The sequence below is a fragment of the Anabrus simplex genome, chromosome 11 (genome assembly GCF_040414725.1).
Source record: "Anabrus simplex isolate iqAnaSimp1 chromosome 11, ASM4041472v1, whole genome shotgun sequence".
Lineage (NCBI taxonomy): Eukaryota > Metazoa > Arthropoda > Insecta > Orthoptera > Tettigoniidae > Anabrus > Anabrus simplex.
This window is the reverse complement of record NC_090275.1, coordinates 73,788,965-73,814,019: the sequence shown is the minus strand read 5'-3', so window position 1 is coordinate 73,814,019 and position 25,055 is coordinate 73,788,965. Positions and strand designations below refer to the sequence as shown.

At 39.6% G+C, this 25,055-nt stretch overlaps 1 protein-coding gene across 1 annotated transcript in view; it reads right to left on the bottom strand.

The window, feature by feature from the left end:
• LOC136883184 (protein maelstrom homolog) overlaps positions 1-25,055 on the bottom strand; it is a 201,234-nt gene that overhangs the window by 167,602 nt on the left and 8,577 nt on the right. Inside the window, exons 2-3 of the mRNA XM_067155367.2 lie at positions 23,240-23,444; positions 22,638-22,781 (exon numbers count right to left, since the gene is read on the bottom strand). Coding sequence (XP_067011468.1) covers positions 22,638-22,781; positions 23,240-23,444 — 349 coding nt within the window. The remainder of the gene's footprint in view (positions 1-22,637; positions 22,782-23,239; positions 23,445-25,055) is intronic.

The window sequence follows — 25,055 nt, the reverse complement described above, 5'->3', positions numbered from 1 at the left end:
ACATACCAACACAAAGTATATCAACCATAGAACATTCTCGATATTCAACTCAATCAACACAAGAACTACAAGAGGATTGAAGAATGAATGCAACGCAACATGAACTCAAATTTTAATAGACGTTTTTAAAATATACCATGTTTTAATGTGTTTAATGTGCTATATATTTTTAGTGTCTTATGATGTGGCATATATATTTTAATGTGTTTATGTACTCATGTCTATGCTCAATCAATAGGTTTTAGTTTATTCTGACCATCACTACTTTTAATCAGAGCTATTTTAACGCAACATACAATATATTTTACTTCCATTTTTTATCAGACATCCGGATGCTCTTAAGTAACTTCTTTGTAATTTATCCCATGACTGTAAATTTGTGTGCTAGCTGACGATGGCCAAGATAGGTCGAAACCGGTACTAGTGTAGTGTAGTAGTTCATCCACAATAAATGTATTGATCGGTGGAACATTTTTCTTGTCTATTACATTGAATCCAATCAATACGGAATATGAAACTTATAAATAATAATAATCCCATTTATCGGAGTTGAGTGGCAGCATAAGAGACAAAGAACATCACAACTAACAATGGTCAACATAACATTATTGTTGATCAATTTTATGCGCTTTCGATATTGTAAGCCTTCACATTTAGCTTTCTCACGACTCAAATAGTCGGTACGGCAAAACTGATCCAAGTTTAAAAACTTGGAAATATATCTGTATTGCAGCGAGAATAAAACAGGAACATAATAATTGGTCAACCTATTCAATACAAAGCATGTCATAGGTAAGACATCGTAACTGGAGTAAAACCTTCAATTATTATGTTTAATATATTTTAATTATAGTTTATTAAATGCTAAATTATCTTTTATTAAATGTTATTAAACATGACTAATACATAGTTCCCCTGTAAATATGTATCATAAATTTGTATAACCTCAAATACGTATTGTGTATAAGCTTAACCTCAAAATCTATATACAGTAGTCAAAAGCGGTACAAAACTCTATAATGTTCGTATATTAGATTTATTGTACTATAAATTGGGATATATGAAGGGTTCTGGAAACTTACTGTAAGGTTTATTATCCAGATACATGTAGAGACATTAGGAATGTTAGAGAAATTTCTATGTGTATTGGTAAACAGTAAATGAAAGTTCGAGCTGGATCTATTACTGGAGTACTACATTCGACTAGCTGGTCGATCGATGTTTCGAGTGGGTTCCATTACAGTGTTGTAGGAACCCTCCAGAAATGAAGAGTTCTAGATGGTGGATCGAACAGTATATATATCGAGCTGTCAGTGTTGGACTGGGAGTCTGTGTTGGACAGCGAGTGACTGTTGGGCACTGGGGTGGAATCGGTGAATTCAAGAGAGAGTATGTTATAGCAAATACAGTAGAGACAATACACGACACTGAGCGAGATATCGAGGGACAGCTATTGGAGCTCACTCTAGCGGATAGACCTGAACGGTACTGATTCTGTCGTAAGAGCACGTGTATTTTTGTGTGAAGTTTTTGGTGTTATTTATGCGTTTTCAGTGAGTTGACATAATTAAATAGTAGCGTGTGTCATTCCTTGATATTTCCTCTCAACATGAGGGGAAAGGTATGTGCTGTGTTTGGCTGCAGTACTAACGAAGTAGAGAAAAATGCGCGCTCGTTCTTCAGGTTCCCTCGTGACAAGAACATGTATTTAAGTAATATTGTGTTTGCATATATATTCTTCCAGCTTCCAGTGACAGAGATTTTTATAGTACTTCATAATCTTCTGACCTGCTCGACCCATGTTTTAACGGGCTTAAAATATAATACGCATATTTTATTGTATAGTGCAGCAGTTAACCTTCAATACCAATGTGTTGTTGTAGGTGTGATCTGTGGGTTTTGAAATGTCGCAGAAGCGATTTGGATAAAGTGTACAATAAAGAAGGGGCGTTACGCTTGTATAAGAATTATAAGATCTGTTCAGATCATTTCCAGGCCAGCGATTTTAAAAATCCTCGACTATACAGCCAAGGGTATGTGACATTTTTACTCTAATTGTACGTAAATATTCCTCAAAGCATCACTATCGACAACATTTTCAAACTTTTCTTTCTTTTATACCTCTTCTCAGATTAAAGCCGGGATTTTATAGATTTTCTTTCTGTTAGTAGGCTTCATGTTAAGAGGAAAATTGTCCAGCTATTAAATGTTGAATGTTAATTCATTGCATCAAATGTGTAAGGAATGTGCCGATATTTTTATTGACAAGTGTCTTAATGTGATGATACATTGTTTTTAAATGAGGAAAAAAGACAAATCCAACCGTAAGATTTCAGGCAGGTATGCTAAAGCTAAAAAAGTAATGCCTAAATGAAAGATCAAGCTATTTCACAGCAGTCCATTTCACACCTTGTTTATATGTCTGATTTCAGTCTTTGAATAATAACCTTTTAAATAATTCTTCATTCATTTATCCAGAATTGCTTTAGCAACTTTGAAGTTAATATCTCAATACCACTGTCTTTCTAGACGTAATTTATTTATCCATTTCCGTATATACATTTCCATTGATATTTGAATTTAGCGCGATTTGTTCAGGTCAAGTCACTAGGAGCGCCACCGTCGAATTGTCTCCCATTTTAGCAAGGCGAAATCCGTAAGTGTCGTGTATTGTCTCTACTGTATTTGGTTATAGTGTGCGAGTCAGTGCTGTGGATATCTGTACTTGTCAGAATTGACTTCAGAAATTCTGCTATTAAGTGTTGTAGTGTCACTTGCTAGTGTGTACAGTATAATTGTGTGTTGCGACTTAGTGACAAAGTAATTTATATAAGGAAGTGAACGTGTTCTCGTGTGATATTTATTTTCGTAAAATGAAATCTCATTGCAGAACGATAAACAATGCTATAATATTATTTAAAACATTTAATTATAAACTGGGACCGGTTTCAAAGGTTATTCCCCGTCATCTTCATCCTAAAATACTTTTAACACGTTCAATGCGGATCACGCGCCCATGATGCTACTTTATAAGCACGTGCGAAGCACGCGCCTAGCGCGTCATCGGATGGTTCAATATAATTATTGAATTAATGTAGTAATGGCTTCCTTCAGGCTAGCAACCCGTCGGAAGGACATTTGATTGCTTTCAAGTCTTGCAAAAAGTAAAATGCAAGACCGTAACGGGTCACATGGTCCAATACTTGGAAGGAAGATGATGTAGTAACGGTCCACCTTTCAATACTATAATATGTAATATTCTAAATTACATTAATTAGGGACTAGTTTCGGCAGGTGCTGGCCATCTTCAGCCTTAATGTAAAACACCTAATAAGTCAACAAATGTACATGCACACTGTTACCTCTACTACAGTGGTAACACCAAACAAGGCACAAACAGAGTTAAAAGGGGAATGTAAGAGCAAATTACACTATATAAGAAATCACTACACACTCAGAAAAACAGTAGCTGACATTACGCGGATCTCCAACAAAACATGTACGTAAATATCAGTAGGGCCAACCAGTGAACAACAAACCGGGAGGATGAAAAGGGCTGGGAACCTACCAAAGGCATGGACATGGCTTAGATAGCGGATTCCGAAATAAATGGCCGTGATCCTTAGATTTGAAAAATATTATTTACCAAATAATTTTACAAATACATTTCACAAACAATTCCGAGTTATGAGCTATAAGTTCAGTGATATACATAGCTTATTTCGTAGCAGTGTAAATTCAAATTTCAAATCAACTATACATCTATTTACCAATGCAGTTGTACAATGCAATATACAGTGAAGTGGAAAAGTTTCTCCAAAATCTAGCGTACCTCAAGTGATACAGAACTACCAGAGGCAAACCCCAAGGGAAATAATATTAAACTACAACCTACGTATTTTAGTGAAACAAGAAATGGGAATGCCTCAGAAAGGAACAGGTAAGTCCAGCTGAAAAAACTAAGCCGTCATGTAACTAATTTTGGTGAATCTAGGCGAGGTTAGGGCAGACTCCTGTATGAAAAGCAAATCGGAACATTACCGAAATTTTAGCAGGAACGGAATTCAAGAGTGCTTACCCGAGGAGTGTGCCATCCCGGAAACCGGGGGACGTCAACCAGATAGGCTGCTTGCAGACAGACCAAGACCGACAGATTTCAGGATACAGAATTAATTCGAACACTGCCTCGCTCACTATATATAGGAAATTCCGGCCTTGGAGGCAGCCAATCAGCGTGCACGAGTTCCCTATCGCCACCTAGACTCACCAATCACAACCTTACTTTCGATCACGAACTTTGACTAACATTCTAGAATACGCCTGATCGCGAAAGTCGTATTTCCAGAACAGTCAGAAATATTTTCTAGAATACATTACAAACAAAGTAACACACCCTGTACAAAAGTTATGTCACATTCTGGATCTTTCCAGGAACTATAGAACAGAATTCTACTATTTACAAATGCACGTCACCAATCTTACTCAGTACAGGTTAGGTCATTACGTTATCTTATGCTCTACAAATAACAGTACAGGTTAGGTCATAATAAATAAAACATTATATAGTACTTCGCCAAATAAAGTCTTTAAAAAAAAAAAAAAAAACATTCCAATCACACTACATAGTTCACTTGTAACACACACAGTTGACATAAAACAAATGAAAACAAATATATACAAAGTGACATTAAAACTGGGATGGAATTATGAATAAATTTGAAAATGAACTAGGTCTAACATCTTGAGTATGTTCACCATTGAGAATAATTTTTTCAAGTATTAATTAATACACACAGAACTGTTAGTTCTAATACTGCTGATCATTAATATTTCAATAGAAATGGGAACTGGTAAATGTTGATCCTGTAGTTTGTCATCAAATCTATTTGTGTGGTGTTAGCTAAATGTAATCCATTGGACACAGCTGTAAATAACCACCGCTGTAAATAACCTATGATCATCGGATGGTTGCTAGGAAATGTAAATCACAGGTTTCCCGCATGGTAAGAAAGGCTCCGATTGACATCCCGCACATCGTGTATGTCCAGTCTACTAGCAGATTCATCCGTAGCCATGTTTGTGCATGCGAATTCCGTATTTCCTCTCCAGAGTTGTCGTCATGCGTCATTTATTTATGGGATCTTTGAGCAGGAAGACCACTTCAATGCGAGGTAAGAATGTATTTTCTGTTTATTATTACTTCACGAGAATTACGAGCAATTCCACTTTTGAAAGAAATTCCACTACTGCAATATGTTCAGTAAAAGAACTGAACTTGTGATTGTCATTTATTCTTGCATCATATATGTGTATAACACGAAAGAACTTGTAATTGTCATTTATTCTTGCATAATATTTATAAGTAACTTGAAAGAACTTGCAGTAATCATTTTTGACTGCATCGTGATGCTATGTTCTCATTTTATTCATATTTTTTTTGAGATGGCCGACACTGTGGTTCCTTCAACATCGCGAGATCCCCCAATAAGAGGCGCACATCTATAGAAGGAATACTGCCTCGGCAGTTCTGTAATGATAGAGATATTGTGACGTTGCTTGACCATGTCGGAGATGAGTCTGATGATGAGATGGGAGTTTTTCGAGTCAAAGTTTGGATACGAATGAAACCAGTGGGAATCTTTAAGGTAGTGCAAACGTTCCTTCACATGAAGACAATCAACACACTGTTCCAGGCGAAGAATCTCCGCAATCGCTACAGGTATCGGCAGCTGCTAGTGCATGTAAGTGGTTTCCTACTCATCCACCTGCAATACCAAAAGTTCAGTTTTCGGGCAACAGAGGACTCAAAGTTATCCCACTGCAGACGACTTCCTATAGCTATTGTGAACTTTTTTCACACAGACCCCCCCCCCCCAATTTTTTTGAATTTCTTGCTGAAGAATGTAACGGCTATTCAAAGTACGTTCTGTTTGAAGGCACGGGGAAAAGGTCAAGAATCAGAGACTGAAAGGACACCACTGCTGATGAAATGAAAACTTTCATAAGCATAGTGTTTCATATGGGATCGAACTGCCTGAAACATAAATGACTGTTGGAAGAAACATTACTTATTTAACTTGTTTTCAAAATTCATGTCAAGAGATAGATTTTTACTGCTTTTGAGATGATTACATTTCCAAAGAGAGCGAACCTCGGGTGATCCAATGTACAAAATTCGCCCAATGATGGATTATTTCAATAATAAAATGAAATAACTGTATCACCCATCCCGCGAGAGGTCAGTTGCGATGGAAACAATATATTGAAGGCAAACGTCATAAATATGGTATGAAGTTGTATGTTTTGGCTCAGCCGAATGGCCTTATCCGCGCAATTCATATATACAGTGGCAGTAAAGATCCTGAGGTTAGTGGTCAGGGGTATGCTGCAAAAGTGGTGAACAAGTTGCTGACAGGGCTGGAAGGGAAAGGCCATTCCCTCTTCATGGATAATTTTTACAACTCTGTTAGCCTTACAGAAGAGCTTCTCCACAAGCAGACCTATTGTACCGGAACTCTGCAAGCAAAGAGGAAGGGAAACCCACCAGAAGTTGAAGCCAAATGGTTGAAGAGGGGTGAAGTGATCAACCGTTACACACAGGAAGGGGTATGTGTTAGTAAGTGGAAAGATAAAAAGAGATGTTCTCGTGAACTCCAGCGAATATGAAGGCGATTTTGTTGAGATCACAAACAAGCGTGAACAGAAGAAAATTAAGCCCAAAATGGTTGTGGAATATAACATAAATATGAAGGGTGTTGATAGGCAGGATCAGATGTTGGCCTATTATCCACGGACCCATAAATCAATTCGTTGGTACAAGAAACTGGGGATATGTATATTTCATATGATGTTGAATAATGCACATTTCCTGTACAACATATACAGCAGAGAAAAGATATTTCATCTCCATGAAATTCACTTGGAGATAGTTCCGAACTTGCTACCAAAACCAGCAGAAAGTGGACGTCATGCAATTCACTTGCCTAAAGCGCTTAACACCAAGACGCAGAGAAAACGATGCAGACTTTGCAGCGAAAAGTACAAAATCAGGAAGGACACCATTTTCTGCTGTTCAGCTTGCCCGGACTTTCCATGTTTCTGCCTAACGCCTTGCTTTAGGGAATATCATGGTTATAAGTAATGATCATGGGACAAGTTCGACTTCTAGACGGTCTTTCTCTTACTTATAGTTTTACATTATTGCCATTTTTGTAGTTCCCACTGTTCACTAAAGAAAGACTGACTGTTGTTACATTGATTTATCACTTGTGTTAGCTATAGGTTTTCATTTTTGTTATACTGATCACTTTTATTAGCGAAAGTGTTTCATTTTTGTTTTGTCAAATTCTGCAATAGATAAGTGTAAATATGAATATATTTATGTCTGTAACATACTTTATGCATTTCTTTGCTCTCTGCAGTAAATGATGCGCAGTATCCTACCAACGCGCGTGGCGCGTGATCTGTCTGGTGACCAGTATTACTTCTCGATTTCAACCACCGTGCAGGTCACGCACGAGGCGCATGAGTGGGATAAGTCCAAGAGTTTGATAGAACTCGTCTTACCAACGTACAAAACTTTGATAATTACAACTTTTAAAGAGTCCCACACAAATATTTTGCTCAGGTTGGCGGGTATGTCACGTTCTGCTACTACGCAGTGAACGTGTTAAGAAACAGACATTATTTAAAATAACACACAAAACAATGCACAATACACATGAAAATGTAAAAATCTTGTGAATGATTGAGTGAAGATTTAAATGATTAAGTGTGATCTGAAATCACTTCTTAAAAACTAGATTAAAATTAACAAAAATAACACCATTCTTTAAATCACTGCTTAGGCCTGATAGAAACTTGATGTTCTGGGTTCACATTTGCGTCGCCGAAGTTCAATGTACAAAAAGAGATTGTGTCAATGTTTAAGAACAAGCATGTTTTCTATATTTGAAACATACGAAAACAAAATATAACACCAAAATGGCCGTATTGAAAGGTTAGGTGCCTTGAAATTCAAAGTAAGTAAGGCCTAATATAATACTGAGTGAAAATAATCTTAAAGAAATTTCACCAAGTCTTGAATTGACAAGTAAAGGTTATAAAAATTGTAAGGAACTTAAGTCCAATTTCAAAGTTCATTTTCAAAATACTGAGTATATTCCAGTTTAAAATATATATATTACGTTCCTTTTAAATACAAAATGTAACACTTTAAAGCCTAAAAGGAACTTAGAGGTTCCAAGTTCTACTTTACGTAAGTGTGAGATGACTTATGTCAATTTTTGAAGGTAAGAAAAATGTCTTCTCTAATTGAAAACTCTCGTTTGACGAAACGTTGGCCGAAGTTGGCCTGGAAGAAACCTCTTACGAGTTTAAATTTTACTGTAGCTTGTAAAAGTTAGGCGAAAAGGACACCATATTTTGCCCCAGGGTACTAGGAGATATTCTTAGATCAAATGGGACCTCTGGTGGCCTTTGTAGACGTATGTTAGGAGAGACATTGAGTATCGTACTGGTCTCGGTATGACCAGGCAGGCATAAATTTTTGGAAATGAGAGTCTCTCATAGTGCATTGGCACTGCTGGTGACTCCAAATAGCCCACGCAGTGGCCTCCACGGTATGCACTAGCCATGAGTCTTGGCGGGTGTGCTATTTACGAACTGATGAACCCAATTTAGCACACTAGGGCGAAACTCTGGCAACCAGGAATGAGTTAGCTGGAAAATTTATAATGTCCAATAACTGACCAACTACATTGGTATTAAAAATTTACTTGTTCAGGACAAATATTTTGGGTTCCCTATGGGAATCAACATCTGTGTCAACTGCATGGAAGCCATGAAAGTGGAGATCAATGGAATGAGAAAGGATGTTTAGGAAACTGTAAAAAGATCAGATATCAAAGTATTTAGTTCTAAGTTGGTGGTTTGATGGAAATATGACAGTGAGAGTAACATTCAGAAATATAAGGCCAGACTTGTTGCCCAAGATTTTAAGAGACAGATTAACCTTAATTATGATGAAACATTTAATCCTGTTATAAAAAGGAAAACAATGAGACTGCTGATAAGCATTGCAATACATAAAGGTTGGACTGTAGAACATCTAGATGCAACTAGTGCTCACTTAAATAGTGAAATCAGTTTTACTGTATACATGGAACCACCAGATTTGTTCGTAGAAAAGGATGTCCAAAACCATTTATGTAAATTGAAGAAAAGTATCTATGGACTACCAAATTAGAGTAAAGACTGGAATGCTTGTGTTGATGCTATAATAAGAAAGCTAAGATGTGTCAAAGAACCATGGGTGCGTGTAAAGGAGAGTTGCATCATTGGTTTGTATGTTGACGATATATACTGTAATAGATAACAAAAATGTTAAGATTGTAAAAATAAAGTTGGCAGATGAGTTAAGAGATTAAAGATCTAGGGAAAGCGATAAACTTACTGTCAATAAAAATAGAACAGACAAAAGGACAGGTTATGTTGAGTCAAGTCTGTACATAGACAAATTACCTGCTGATTTTTCCACGAGTGACTAAACCGAGTAAGACTATTTTACCAAGGGGTATACAGCAGCTGAAAACGATGAGCACGAATTTGATTGTACCATCTTCTATCACAGTGCAGTAGGAAGTTTGCTATATTTGTCAAGTAATACTAGAACTGACATTGGGTTTGCGATAAGTAAAGTTAGCCAAAATTGTCAAAAACCTAAGATTACAGATTGGAAAGAGGTGAAGCATATCATGAGGTATCATTGTGGTACTAGAGATTTTAAGTTATGTTTTAAAAATTGTGAAGAGTCCGTACAAGTATTCTGTGATGCGGATTCGGGAGGAGATATTGAGTCAAGATCAGCGTGTGGGTATGTAACCACAGTGGCAGGGGGAGCAGTGCCTTGGTATAGTAAAAAGCAGAGTCCTATTGCTAGATCTACCACAGATGCTGAATACATGCAATGGCAGAGGTATCTCGAGAAGTAACTTGGATGAAAGATTTGCCATCAGAGCAAGGGCTGGAAAGGTTTATGGATACACCTTGTTACTGACAATGCAGCAGCAATTAAATTAAGCAAGAACGATGCGAGTGAAAGGTCAAAACATATTGACATCATGTATCACGTGTGTAGAGAACTAGTTCCTTCAGTTTGTATACAGTCGAACCTCGATTATAAGTTCCCGGAAACTACGTTTTCCCGTAACATTCGTTCAAATTACGTGGTCCCGTGAGCATCCGAATTAAATCACGTTGTAAAAATCCCGCATTATCCGTTCCTCGAAGAAACGATTTCCCAGATCAACAGTCCAGAAATTTCAGTCCCATTAACGGTAAATCCTCGACCACGCGTTTTCCAAGAAAATGTATCTTACGAAAGGACGGCTACGGCACGGATCTTGGTATTGATGTCCCATCATTGTTGTAATTTGAAGAAGTACCGGTACTGTACTGGAAAAGCGATCGGCGGTGAACTTGCATAAGGGATCATCTTAGCATCGCATTCAGGTAGTACAGTAGAGTCTCGATTATCCGACCTAAACGGGACCTGGAGTACGTCGGATCACCGAAAATGTCGGATAATACAGAATAACTTTGAAAATGAACTGAAACAAACAGGAAGGCTATACTCTAGTACTAAAACAAGGACATGTTTTACGGTACTCTGTTTATTGAATTATCAATTCAATTATACAGTACATGCAGTATTGAACGAAAACATTCCAGATGTCTTACGAAAAGAAACTTTTCTCCACAGATATTAAGCTGCCTAATGCCGTACCGCTTTTTCCACCGATCAAGCCACCCAGCACTGGCAGGAAAATTAGGGTCCCTTAATTAAACTCCTTCTGGAAACACACAGCCTTTTCCTGCAGAATGGGGTCAGATATTGGCAGGCCCTTTTCTCGGTGTTGAGATAACCAAAGAAATAGTGCTTCACTTACTTTTTCGTACTCACATTTTTCAATGTTTTTCTCTGCTCTGGTAGAGCACCACTTTTCAATTTCTTCCCTCTGTTTTTTTCCCAGTCTCCCACTGTAACACATCCAACAACATAATCTGAAGCCACATTTTGAAGAATTTCCCCTTTGTCCAGTGTCTTTAATGCACTCAACTTGTCTTCCATAGAAACAATCACTTTCTTCCATTTATTCGCTATACTCACAGAGGATATGAAAATTGTAACATCCGCACCCAACCAATACTACAATGAACAATGACTGAAGACTCACTGCAGCTGTCCTTGAGAAATAAACTGTCCTACCGCCAGCGGTCAGGCCAGTGCTTGTCCCATGGACGCACTCTCCACACCGGGTGTGCATGAATTTAGTCTCCACCACAAGTTCAAATTAAGTCTACCAGTGTCGGATAACACGGAATGTCGGATAAGCGAAGGTCGGATGAGCGAGACTCTACTGTACTGTTCAGAGAATCCTCAGAAATCATAAAGCAGGGAGTGCCCTCAACAATTGGAAGGAGAGCTCATTTCGACAGCTCTATTTGAAGACTGAACGAGTTTCGTCAAATGTTCGTACTTGCAAAATGTCTCCATTATGTCCAGGGTTAGATGTTTACTTTTTACTTTTTTCAAGTGTGTCGCCGAACAGGTTTTCGGCATTTCCCTCAGGGCACTGTATAGTCACTGGGCTTTCAGGCAGGAATAGAAACTGCTCCTTCTTAAGTAACATAAATTTGGTATTATCGTGTATGATTGTGTTATTGAGACCAGAACATATGTTGCACCTGTTGCAGATATTGCACACACATAAAGCCATGGGAAGTTTTGGGATTGCCTAATACTGTTTTGGTCCTAATATAAGACTGGGAATTTCACGTTTCTGTGTTAAAATGTTATAAAAACCATGGTAGTTTTATGTGCGCTCGTTACATTTAAAAACTTTGTATCTCGCACTCGTACCAACTTGTACAGTGAGCGCGCTTTCCAGCTAACTTCAAGGTCGCGAATAATCGTAATTTCGGAAATGTTAATATTTTTTTCTCTTTCCAATTTGATTGTGATTAGTGACGGGCAGAACTAAATATAACGCATTCGAGAACTTGAGGATTGATACTTTCTAAACCATATTCTCGCGGTCAACATAACCTTTAAAAGTTGATGTAGCCTAGGCCTAATTTACGCAGTACAAGATTTCCATAAACTGACTAGGACAGTATACTGGTGACCAAATTACAGTGGAAGATTTAAAAAAAAAAAAAATTGCCATCATGTTGGACGCTTTTGTATCCATGTGCTTTAATTTATTAGATTAGAGAATGAAAAACTACTTCTGTTCGATTGCTGTTTGGCTCAACGTTAAGGGTATTAGATTTTGCGAAGAGTTTGGCTGATCCAAGTTGCTGAATTGCAATAAGTTTTCAAAGGAATATAACAAAAGTTTTCAGAGGAAACTTACGAAGATTCCCCGGTAAAACTGTTAAGTTTCGAGATTTTAAAGTTGCGTACCGGTAATTAACGTTCCAAAGGTCTAACTTGTCTGCCTCTCACCCGGAGGGCCCCGAGTTCGATTACTGGCCAGGTGAGGCATTTTTAGCTAGATATGAGGGCTGGTTCCAGGTTCAGTCATTCTACGATTACCTTTAATTAAGGAGCTATTTAATGGTGATATAGCAACTCCGGTCTAGAGAGCCAGGAATAACTGCCGAGAGGATTCGTCACACTGACCATGCGTCATCTCGTATCTGCAGGCCTTTGGACCGAGGGTGCTCGTTTGGTAGGCGAAAGGCCCATTGGGACTGTAGTTTGGTTTTGGTTTAGGGGCATTTGTAAGATTATAAGTATACATATTTCATTTTTGTGATGTTTAGCCAAATTGTTGATGGTTCCTGAATTTTCCGTTTTCCCGTGCTGTACGTTTCTTTCCTGTGGTCCCTCAAAAAATGGAGAATCGAGGTTCCACTGTATCTAGCATCACAGAGAAATGCTGCAGACTTGTTCACAAAGAATTTATCAAGCAACAAGCTTAAGAGTTTCTGTAGGCTTATAGGATTGCAATGAAGGGATAACTGAAATGTATTTTTTTAAAATTATATATATCTTGTGTTAGTTGTAAGAAATCTACATTGAGGTTACGTGTTGTCAATTCATGTATATTATTCCTTAAGAAATTAGGTCGATTTGTCTACCTTGTTTTTCTTTGAACTGCTAGCTGTGTGTGACCTGTAGTTGTCGGAAACAGTTTGCAATAAAAGACGAGTGTGATGAAGCTGGTGTTTTTGTCGTAAAATTTGTTTGCCTGAACTGGTGTTATGAGCTAAAATGAAAAGATATCAACAATTTTACTGGATGTCTGGATTCTTTTATATTTATTGTTAGAAGTGTCACTGCCAAATTTTCACTCCCCTGCAGAAAATTACACTACTAACAATTATTTTCATTTCATATGCATTTCAGAAACATTAGCTGCCCTAGAGAGGAAAGAAGCATACCAGGACCGTAATAAATGGAGGTACATCATTTTTAAACATCCTATCCAGCTCGCTGGAAGGAATTCATGATGATGCACTCTAAATGTATCCAAAAGATGTGAAAACATTTTCTCACATAAAAATTTATTTAGGGGCTGGAAAATATAAACATATGTATGCTGGTACTATTTGGTACAGCTAGGTTAATTCGATGATGATTGTTTAAAGGGGCCTAACATCTAAGGTCATTGGCCCTAATGGTACGAAATGTACGACATGAGGTAATTAAAATATTGAAATGTATCCACTGACTAGAGTTTAAAATAAATGCAGATGAAAAATGATGATATTAAAACAATCAGTGGATCTAATTCGCAATTCCTTATGTACTATTAAAAAATAGAGAAAATAAAGGTGATAATGGAATAAGGCATTGCCTGGATATACGGATGTAGATAGCAATTCATGTCAGAAGTTAAAATAACACAAAATATGCAACACTAACTAAAATAGAGTCAATGGGATAAAAGCACAGTTGACAAAAATAAATACACCAAGACAAGAACAATATTACACACGAGAAAAAATACCACTATCCCTCATAAAACAGATGACGAGGTCTGCGGACTGCTCGTATTGCACAGGACGACTGATGGTACGCGGGAGTTTTAGACTACGACACAGACCAACCAGGTCAACGCACTCCGTAACGATGTGTACCACCGCAAGGATGTGTACCGCCGCAAGTACACACCGGAGGGGGTTTTCCTTTCAATAGATAAGAGTGCATCAGGATACCGTGGCCGATCCGAGGAAGACATAATACCACTGCTTCCCTCTGAGAAGCCCGAAGGGAAGTCCTTCATACCTTCGTTGTACCTTTTATCGCTCTCAGCTTATTGGGAAGGGGAGTGGCCTGTCTCAGCTGAGAGCGAATATCACTTGCTGGAACCTTGTAAGCACAAACGTAGAACATAGATTTTTATAGTCTGGAGCAGACTTGCAGATTTCTTTTAGTACGGTAGAGCCACCTCAAATTTCTGTAGCCCTATAATTAGGCCAATAAATTGTTGCTGGGGATAGCGCAGATCATCAATGGGGATGCATTAACTGAGGTGGAAACGTTATTCAAGCACGTGCTGCATTCTGTTTTTTCTTCGATTACACGCACTAAATAACCACACACTAATGCCTGGGAAGCAGTTTCTAAAGTGACACACACCGAGCTCGATAGCTGCAATCGCTTAAGTGCGGTCAGTATCTAGTAATCGGGAGATAGTGGGTTCGAGCCCCACTGTCGGCAGCTCTGAAGATTGTTTTCCTGGTTTCCCATTTTCACACAAGGCAAATGCCAGGCCTGTACCTTAATTAAGGCCATGACCGCTTCCTTCCAATTCCTAGGCCTTTCCTATCACATCATCGCCGTAAGACATATGTGTCGATGCGACGTAAAGCAAATGGCAAAAAAAAGTTACACACACTGACTTAGGGGGCTCACGAACATCTTCCAGTAAATCAAGTACATACTCAGTGGCATCACTGGTTCTGTTTCGTCGAGTCCGGGAGAGGATACAAAGGCAGATTTTTTTTTTTTTTTTTTTTTTTATAACGTTAGCACCATCGGTGAACATTAAAATACCGGATTTCAGAATTCTCTTTATGGAATTCTGAGCAGCCCAGTCGTCAGTCATGTCATTGCATCCTCCTCCCATTCTTATAGAACTAAACATGGCTTCAACTGGATCTCCAGAAAAGGCCCGTGTCCTGGAATGAAATACCACGGCATTCTGATTTCCTTTTCTTTGATTTGCAGAAAGGCACGCAGCAGTACACCATTTTCACTGGAAACAAGTACAGTACTAACCTATTTCCCGCTATTTCATTCCGACAAGTCTGGAGCCGGTTGGTGCTGCCACCTGCTGTGGGTATTTGTAAACGGAGTGTTTAATTTTGTGCCGTGTTAAGATGTTGTAATGAGCAGGCAGTAAAAGCAGCCATCGGATGCAGATCGAGCAGGCAGTGCTCCAGACACCACACAACTCGGCGATTTAGCATCCTCTCAAATAGCTTACACAGGCAGTTTGTAAGACGTATAGGTCTGTAACTTCCTGCATACTTAGGATCTTTGTCGGGCTTCTGGACAGGAATGACTCACCACTGAGACGGAAAAATCACCCTCTATCCAGATTCGGTTGAACACACGAAGGAGATATAGTGGACTATCCTCACTAAGGTGTTTCAACATCTGGTCATGGATATTGTCTGGTCCAGGAGACGTGTCCTTGCAAAGCGCTAAGGCGCTGCGGAGTTCCCACTCTGTAAAGGGCAGGATGTAGTCCTTTGGAGCTTGAGTGGCAAAACTAATGTGATGAACATTCTACCTCCCGCTCCAGAGCGAGGAAATCACGGTGGTAATTTCCAGAGCCAGATACATCCGCGAAATGACTAGCTAGATAGTTAGCAATCGAGAGTGGTTCAGTGACGACACTGCCTGCAATGGAAATTCCCGGTACAAAAGATAATCCTTGTATACCCGAAATACGCTGAAGTTTAGTCCATACTTGAGATGATGGAGTATATGACGTCAGACGACACATCTCTCCCACGAAGATTTCTTACTTTGGCGAATAAGGACTCGCGCCCGAGCGCAGAGTATTTTAAATGTTACCAAACTAACCACAGTTTATGAGCGCGATGGCATTCCACCAAGGAACGAGTTTTCGGCGAGGAGTCCCCAAGAAGGAAGGAATGGACTCCTCAGCAGCAGCAAGAATCACTGCCAACGGTCTACCTGGTATATGTCTATGCGAGAATATGTGCCGTAACTTACAATAAAGTGAGATGGTTCCCCTGTGTTCAAAATACATAACCCCAGCTGGGTTACTAATGTTTCCAGCTCTCATCCCCAGGTGCAAGGCGTCTCAGAGCCCCATATGGGGTGATGGGCGCTAAAATCGCAAAACAAGAGGGAGGTGGAAGCTGATCTGTAAGATCAGTGACATCATTTATATCAAGAGGCTGGCCTGGTAGAAAATAAACATTACACACTGTTGCGATGACAGGCAGCAACTGCTTCCAGTGGGGTCTTTGGAGGAACTTCTTAGCTATAGGTATCAGAACGAACAAAAATACTCACACCACCAGACGCCCGGTGAGCATAATATCATTCTGTCGAGTATAGTCTGAAATTCCTCAAGACAGTATGATGACCTGGTCTGAAGTTTGTCTCCTGAATACAGTAATAATAATAATAACTTAAATGTTTCCACCTTTTCAATACAATAAGGGCGTTATTCGCCGCCTTCTTTTCTAGTTTAGACGGGCTAGGAGATGATTTCCAAGCCCTGGTCGACGATGCTGCCTCCGCTGGCTGGGGCATGGCTTTCGCCGACGTCTTGGAGGGGGGGGACTTATTCTCCACCCCCTTTTGTGCCGGCTTAGAACTGCCATTGATGGTTATGAATTTCATGTTTTTGGTCCGTATTGAACAATATATAAGTAATAATAATAATAATAACTTAAATGTTTCCACCTTTTCAATACAATATATTCACAAATTTACAAAATTATACGGTACTAGTTTCGACCCATCTAGGGGTCATCATCAGCCGTATTGAAGCAAAGATCATTTGTGGCGAAATCCTAAGACAATATTATTTTAAAGAATAACATCTCATTTCACTTGTTATTCTTTAAAATAATATTGTCTTAGGATTTCGCCACAAATGATCTTTGCTTCAATACGGCTGATGATGACCCCTAGATGGGTCGAAACTAGTACCGTATAATTTTGTAAATTTGTGAATATATTGTATTGAAAAGGTGGAAACATTTAAGTTATTATTATTATTACTTAGAACTGCCAGCCAATATATTGTATTGAAAAGGTGGAAACATTTAAGTTATTATTATTATTACTTATATATTGTTCAATACGGACCAAAAACATGAAATTCATAACCATCAATCCTGAATACAGACTATACTTGCCGCATACTCATTAATGAGCTGATGCAGCTCAGCAAGATGCCTGTAATAACTATTACAATTCCACTGTAACAGTGCCATAGTGTGGACTATAAAAGGAGTGTTAAGTTATGAGCGACAAGATGCTCATGAACCTAAACACTATCAATATCTACATCCGTAGATGTAGATGACAGCGCGATGACATCCCGGCATCGGCAGACGGCAGGGTTGACGTCCACAACTTCGGCGCTTTCCGGGGACGGGAAGTTCCCCTACAACGGTAGCACGCAGGTTGTGGAGCAGGAGTACCTGCTGGCGCCGACTCATGCCCTCCAGATGGAGGGCATGATTTCCCTCTCGCAGGAGAAGTGCGGGAGCGCCCAGTAAGGGCGTTATTCGCCGCCTTCTTTTCTAGTTTAGACGGGCTAGGAGATGATTTCCAAGCCCTGGTCGACGATGCTGCCTCCGCTGGCTGGGGCATGGCTTTCGCCGACGTCTTGGAGGGGGGGGACTTATTCTCCACCCCCTTTTGTGCCGGCTTAGAACTGCCAGCCAGCACAGACTTCTGGTTGGTCAAAGACCGGTTCTGAGGAGCAACAGTCGCTTTGGGCGCAGCGATCATCACGGGTAACCCTGTCATGAAAGACGAACCTGGGAGACACTGAGCTATCATGCTGTAGTCGAGTGTACGGGCAGGTGTTTTCGTGGAATCAAACTTACGGCGTGCTTCCTGGTAGGAAAGACCATCCAGGGTCTTGATCTCCTGGATCTTCTTCTCACTCGGATATATCGGACACTTCCGATCCCGAGGAGAATGAAGACCAGAGCAGTTAGTGCACTTGTACGGAGTTGTGCACTTCTCCACACCGTGAGCTACTTTTCCACATGCACCACATACAGACGGATTCGAACGAGATACCATATGTCCGAATCTGTGGCATTGATAGCATCGCATAGGAGGCGGGGTGTACGGCCTCACATCGCAACGATAAGTTGTTTCTTTGACTTTCTCTGGTAGCACTGACAACTTGAAAGAGACAACGAAGGCTCCAGTGGCAACGTCTTCACCGCTGACCTTGCGCGTAATGCGCCGGACGTGTGTCACGCCACGGTTCTTCATGTCTTCAATCAACTCTTCGCCAGTGTTCAAAATAAGGTCGCGGTGAAGTGACTCCGCGAACCAGATTCAAGGATTTGTGCCACTCCACTTTGACGAGGATTTTGCCGAAGTGCTCGCACTTAAGTAACTGATCAGCTTGCGGTGCTGTACGAGTCTTCAAAAGCAAACTACCGTTACGCATTTTCGTGAGATCCACAAGTTCGTCGTAGATGCCTTCAATGTGTCTACTAAAAAGGATCGATTTTACCAGCTTAAAATCATGCCCATCAGTTCTGGTAGCAACCAGAAACCTAGGGAAGCTGGATCCAATTCCTTCACGCTGCGCATGTTCCCAGGGAGTTGAAACTCTCAGGGAAGGAAAAGTTAAAGACTTCGGTGGGGGACCACCTTGGGATGGGCGACTGTTTCAAAGCCATGCCCGAAAACATCCTCCCCAAATGCCACGCACTCCTATCAGGGGTCTTTGTAGCTGAACTAAGCTGCCAAGGCAATATCCACCTGGGGCCTATTCCACGAACGAACTTTGCAACTTTTCACTTTGCACTTTTCATTTCAGTTTTTGTTCCACGATCACTTTTCAGTTTTAGCTTGCAAAGTGAAAAGTGAAAAGTTAGGAATCTTTTCACTTTTCAAGCCTGTTATGTTCCTCCATTGGTACAGAAATGCAAAGTAATTAAGTGAAAAGTTTTCAGAAATTTTGCAGAGATGTTTCACTTTTCAGTTGTTAATTAACAAGTGTGTACACCAGTTTCTCGGCCTAGAATTTTGTTTAGTGATATAAACATGTTACAACGAGAGCTTTTGTTATCATCAAGTGAGGACAGTGATGTGAAGAATCCAACAAGAGAACATACAAAGACAGGATTAATTTTCATAACCTCACTTCGACAGAATTTCGCGAGTGTTTTCGTGTTACCCCATTACAGGCTGATTATATTCTTGAAATGATTGGTCATTTATTGAAACCTGCAACAAAAAGAAGTAAATCCCTTTCCGAAAAGGAACAAATTCTGATATGCTTACATTGGTTAGGAAATGGTGCCCAGCTGCACGGTGTGGCAGCAATGCATGGGACATCAAAATCAACTGTTTGCAGAACTGTTAGCAAAGCCATAGATGCTATAGTACATGTAATATTTCCTAACATAGTACGTTGGCCTGATAATCCACATAATACAGCGACGGAATTTCTAATGAAGGGTGGCTTTCCTTCTGTGTGTGGATGTGTTGACGGTACTCTCGTTAATATTGATGCTCCTACTGAGCACGAGGAGGTTTATGTTGATAGACACGGGCATCATTCTCTCAATAATACCCCCTCTTAATAGAAATCCTGACAATGCTGTTGAGCAACGATTTAACAAGGCACATAAAACAACACGGCGTAGTGTTGAGAACAGTATCGGAATTTTAAAGGAACGTTTTCCCTGCTTAAACCACTTACGATTATGTCCAACAAAAGCGGGAAAGGTGGTCTTAGCGTGTATTGCATTGCATAATATTGCACGTAAGGTTGGAAGAGAAAATGAAGAAAACTTACTTACATTGATGGATGAAAATGAAGACCCCAATCCTGGAAATGATGAGACACCCGATTTAGACGCCGTTGCTAAACTCAATTCGTTATTGAGATATTTCACTAACTGAACTGAACAATAGTATCTGTTTCTATATTAATAACATTAATTTTTATTTACTATACTATATTTCTACTAATCTACATATAATAAACATGTTACCATGAAATTTAAGTTAAAATCAATCACTCGGTACTTTCATTGGCTATGTATTCTATGTATTCGTCTGTATTATAGTCAAAATTCTGCGAAGCAGAAGCCGCAATGTCACTAGTAAATTCTGATGGTGGTATCTCCAATTCCCTTTCCAACTTCAGGGTTGGAATTTCCTGTGGTAAATTTCCACGTGCAGAAGTTCCTGCCTCAGTTTTTTTGTCACCGTATCTTCTTCAATGTCATCAATAGGACGCGGGGAATTCGACAGCTTCCTTTTCTTTCTCCTCGGTGTATTTTGTAGGTTTTCGAGGTTTTCGGCACTGGGAAGTTCAGCAGGAGTCGTATTGGCTCCACGGTCGCTTGATCTTCAATGTAGCTTTCAGGAAGATTCAGCCCGTCTAAAACGGCCGTATCTTTCTACAGGATGTCGAAGATAGCAGCATCCACCTCATCCAATTGTTTATCTTTCCCTCCTTCACTTCCAGTTTTCTTGGCATTATCTCTTTTTGCCTAAAAGCAAGAATTTAATGCTTCAGACGTGATATATAGGTAAGAGGAAATCATTACATATATTCTTCAATCACTTCTACATTACAATTTTATGTAACATGCTGCATCGACATATGTGAAGTTATACGAATTGATTTAAGCGATATATTCTCAATTAATGCATTTAATGAAAACTTAAATATTTACTTACTATTGCACGACATTTCCATAATCCAAATAGATTATCCCTCACGTACGTCCAAGATTTTTCAGCTCCAGCTAACTGCAAAGACTGAGCTTTCTTTAGAACTTCAGTCCAAGCGGATCGCTTGTCATCATGTGATAGATTATTTTTGAAGTCGCCAAAAAGAATGTCCCGTTTCTCCTTGACAACTTCTAACACCGCTAGTTTCTTGTAATTTTCTTTCTTTCCCATGATCAAAACTTTAAAACTGCCAGTACCACAATTATCGTCAAATTCACCGCGAAAAATAAAGTATTAAAATCATGGAGTATTATACAGATTGACCATGGAATAAACATGACCGGTTCACTCATACGCAAAAAATTTTCACTTTGCAAAGAAATTGAAAAGTAATACCTACATCATGGTGGAACAGAAAGACTTTGCACTTTGCAAGATTTGAAAAGTGAAAAGTGCAAAGTGCGTTCGTGGAACAGGCCCCTGGTCATAGCAGGTACTGCCCGGGGTCCGATGTTGGACGATGCCTAATACGGGATGACTGAGGGAGGACTCCCTCAAGTCACCCGCAATAGCACGTACCCCATAGCGTATACAGAGCACTAAATATAGAGAAAAAATAAATAGTTAATAATAATATGTCCTTCTGGCATTCGGGCGTTCAGGGACCTGTGTTGTCAGACGGATGCTACTGCAAGTGTACATGGCGCTCCCACCCTCCGCTTCATGGGTGGTTACTGACGCAGGCTTTCGGGCATAACCGCACACGTAAGAGGCCCATCTCCGAGCAGCACGCACATCAAAAATTTAGAAATGGTCTACAAGTAACCCTGAAAAAAAAGAGGGGATTATGGCCACCTGACCCTTTTAGTCGCCTTCTATGACAGGCAGGGATTACCTGTGAATGTATACAGCCCCTTCCATCCACAGGAGGTCCAACACATTATACCAAACCGCAATCATGTCCGCGCCTAGGTCGCCCCTTTTAGTCGCGTCTTACGACAGGCAGGGGATATCGCGGGTGTATTCTACATGTGCATCCCCCACCCGCAGGGGGTCTAGGTTAATTTGGGTTAAAATCATACGTTATATAGTCTTCCCATGTTGTCTATGTTCACATGGAAATAGGATTTGATTTCCGACCACATCCACGTTTTCACAATGTCTACCTATAGTCTTAGTAGTCCTTTCTACAGCTTTCCATAATGGAATGGTGAGATATTTCCCCTTTTCTTCCATACAAAATTTTAAACATTTCTCCTCTTGGAACAGATCAATTTTGTACGATTTCTTTGGAGGAATTTCCATTTCACAAGGAGCCACAGATCCATCAACCACATAAAAGTAATATAAAACGCAACAGATCTCAGACAGCAATTCTCGACCACAAAACAATTTTTAAGATAATTCAATATTGTTGTGACTGTACCCTTGTGCTCAGACAACAAACTGCAGCACTCTGTTTATAGCGAGTAGTTCCACTCGCTGCCACCGATTAAGATTCAGATGCGTAATACATACAGAAATTTTAAAAATTAAAAATTCAGAATCATTCACATTTAACTCTAGGCTGTCTAACAGCTTACAAATGAAGAAGATGCAGGCTGTGTACTCAAAGTTGACAGAAAAAATAAAAGGATATAATAACCATTCTCTCTTACTGAAATAAAAAAAAAAAAAGGTGTATACTAACCTATTTCTATCAGGGAATGAAAAGAATCATCGATGCCCTTGCGAAGAGTGAACTTTGCAACTCCAATTTCACAAGGAAAGTATGTACCTTCCTTTGAACAATAGTAATTAACATGTACAAAGTAGAACGGGAAACGCAGCAAAGCTGAAACAAAACAAGTTTATCTTATATCACAGAGATCAGATTTAAGTAAACAAACTGATGCATATTTAATTGCTCAACCCAGACTTTTCATTCCTGAAAATAGGGCAATTATGCAGAAACTCTCTTGCTCTCCGTCTCTGCAAGATCAACCACCAAGTTGTGCCGACTACAGTAGTGAAGCCGGAGAAGAGAAATGTGCTTGTGATGAACTGAGATGGACATAAAAACAGAGTACTGAGGATAAAACAAGACAACATGAACAGCGTATGATGTGTTTGTATTCATCTCATTTTAGTTGTTCCCTTTTCACAATGACCAGTAATTAAGTTCATCTTTCCAGGGTGCTTCTGATTCTTGTTTCTAGCTCTCCTTTATACTCGCACACTTATTTCTTTCTTTCCATTCTTTCTTTTACATTACAACCATCAAAAATAAAGGTAGAGATTTGCAATGATTACCTGAAAGAACATCTTGAGTTCTAACAGTCTGCTCAATCTCTTGCAACATCAGACGCTCTCGTTCCCTGCGTTCGTCTGCTTCCCTTTCTAACTGGGCATAGGAAATTCCTGTGGTGGTGTATTTATGATTCAGATTAGAACCACTTCGTACTTTTGCCAACCTTGCCTGCTCCTCATAAGGAAACTTCTCTGCAGTGGTCATCATCTGAAACAGAATAAGAGTGATGAATTAAAGAATTATTATTATTATTGTTATTTTTATGAGTGAGGCCAATACATAAGTAGCAATCACTACAGCTGATCATCTCCTCGGCATTTATCCTGCTTCATTGCGGGGTTCGCAGCTTTGCACTTCGCTCTCCAAATTGCCCTATCCTTGACACTGTATGGAGTTACACCAATCAAGAACATGCCCACCTTCAGAGCATTGAGTCATCGTTTCTTTGGCTGCCCTCACAGTCGATGGCCCTCAGAGTTCAATTCTAGTGCTGTCTTTGCAACTGAAGTGCTGTTGCTGCGCAGTACATGGTCACACCACCTCACAATTAGAAATAGGGAAGGACTTCCACCTTATCAATACTTATTTATTACACTTGTTATGCTACAGTACCGGTTTCGACCCCTACATAGGGTCATCTTCAGCTGAACAATACATTCACATACAGATCATGAAGCTATGATTGAGATTACAATGTCTGGGGAATGCCATATGATAAATATTTGGTCACGTCCAAATGGGGCATGTCAAAACGGGAACTGACATGTATGTCACTATGTGTGACAATGCATTTATATGTTTATAATGATATGATTAAGGCCTTAAAATTTTAAAGATCTTTTCTACTCTGATGGCGGGTGGCCTACATGCTGTCAGGGGAAGTGGGGTGCGGGCAGTATGTGACTGCCCAATCAGACAAAAGATCGCCTAGCGGTGGCGCTGAGAACTATTCAGTCGCCCGGAGAGTTTGCCGCGCTCACTTCACTCCACGAACTGCTGTGTTGCCGAGTAGTCTTACAGTGTGCGTTGGGTATTACAAAGAGCTTGTTTGACGAGTTTGTTTTAGGAGTAATTCTTGCCGCGTCCTTTACTGCATTCTTCGATTAACGTTTTCGTGGCATGTGATGTGACGTTAGATTTTTTTTCCTATTGTTTCTATTCGTGTCGTTCTGTGTTTTTTATATAATAATTGCGCTATATATCTTACAATAGCGAAGAGGAAGAAGATAAGGAGCCAGGGTAGAAAACTGATCAGCAATGTTCAAGAATATTATCAAAAGGAAGCAGAAAATAATGGCCCTTTAGCGAGTGTGTATAAAGTGGAGCAGAGAGTGTCGGAAGCTTGTCAAGTTAGTACACGAACCGTTCAGTGTATAGTAAAGCAAGGTAAAGACAGTACCCAGTCATCTGGTTCCATCTCATTTCAATCACCACGCAAGCGAATCAAAAGGAACTGTATAACAAAGGCAATCGACGGATTCCATAAAGATGTAATTAGAAGAACTCTCCTCAGTTATTACGTAAAGGGTGAATACCCGACACTGAACAAATTACGTGGTGATTTAGAAAGAGATATACAATTTAAATGGGAAGTTACTTCATTGTGGAGGATACTAAAGTTTATGGGGCTCAAGTATAAAAAAAGCTATGACGGAAGAAGATTTTTAATGGAGAGAGCTGATACTAGTAACAGCCAGAGGAACGTTTTTGAGAAAAATGCATCTCCTGAGGAATAAGGATCCATCGCCCCATATATTTAATTTAGATGAGACTTACATTCATCAGAATTACGCTCCAACGAAAATCTGGCAAGATAAA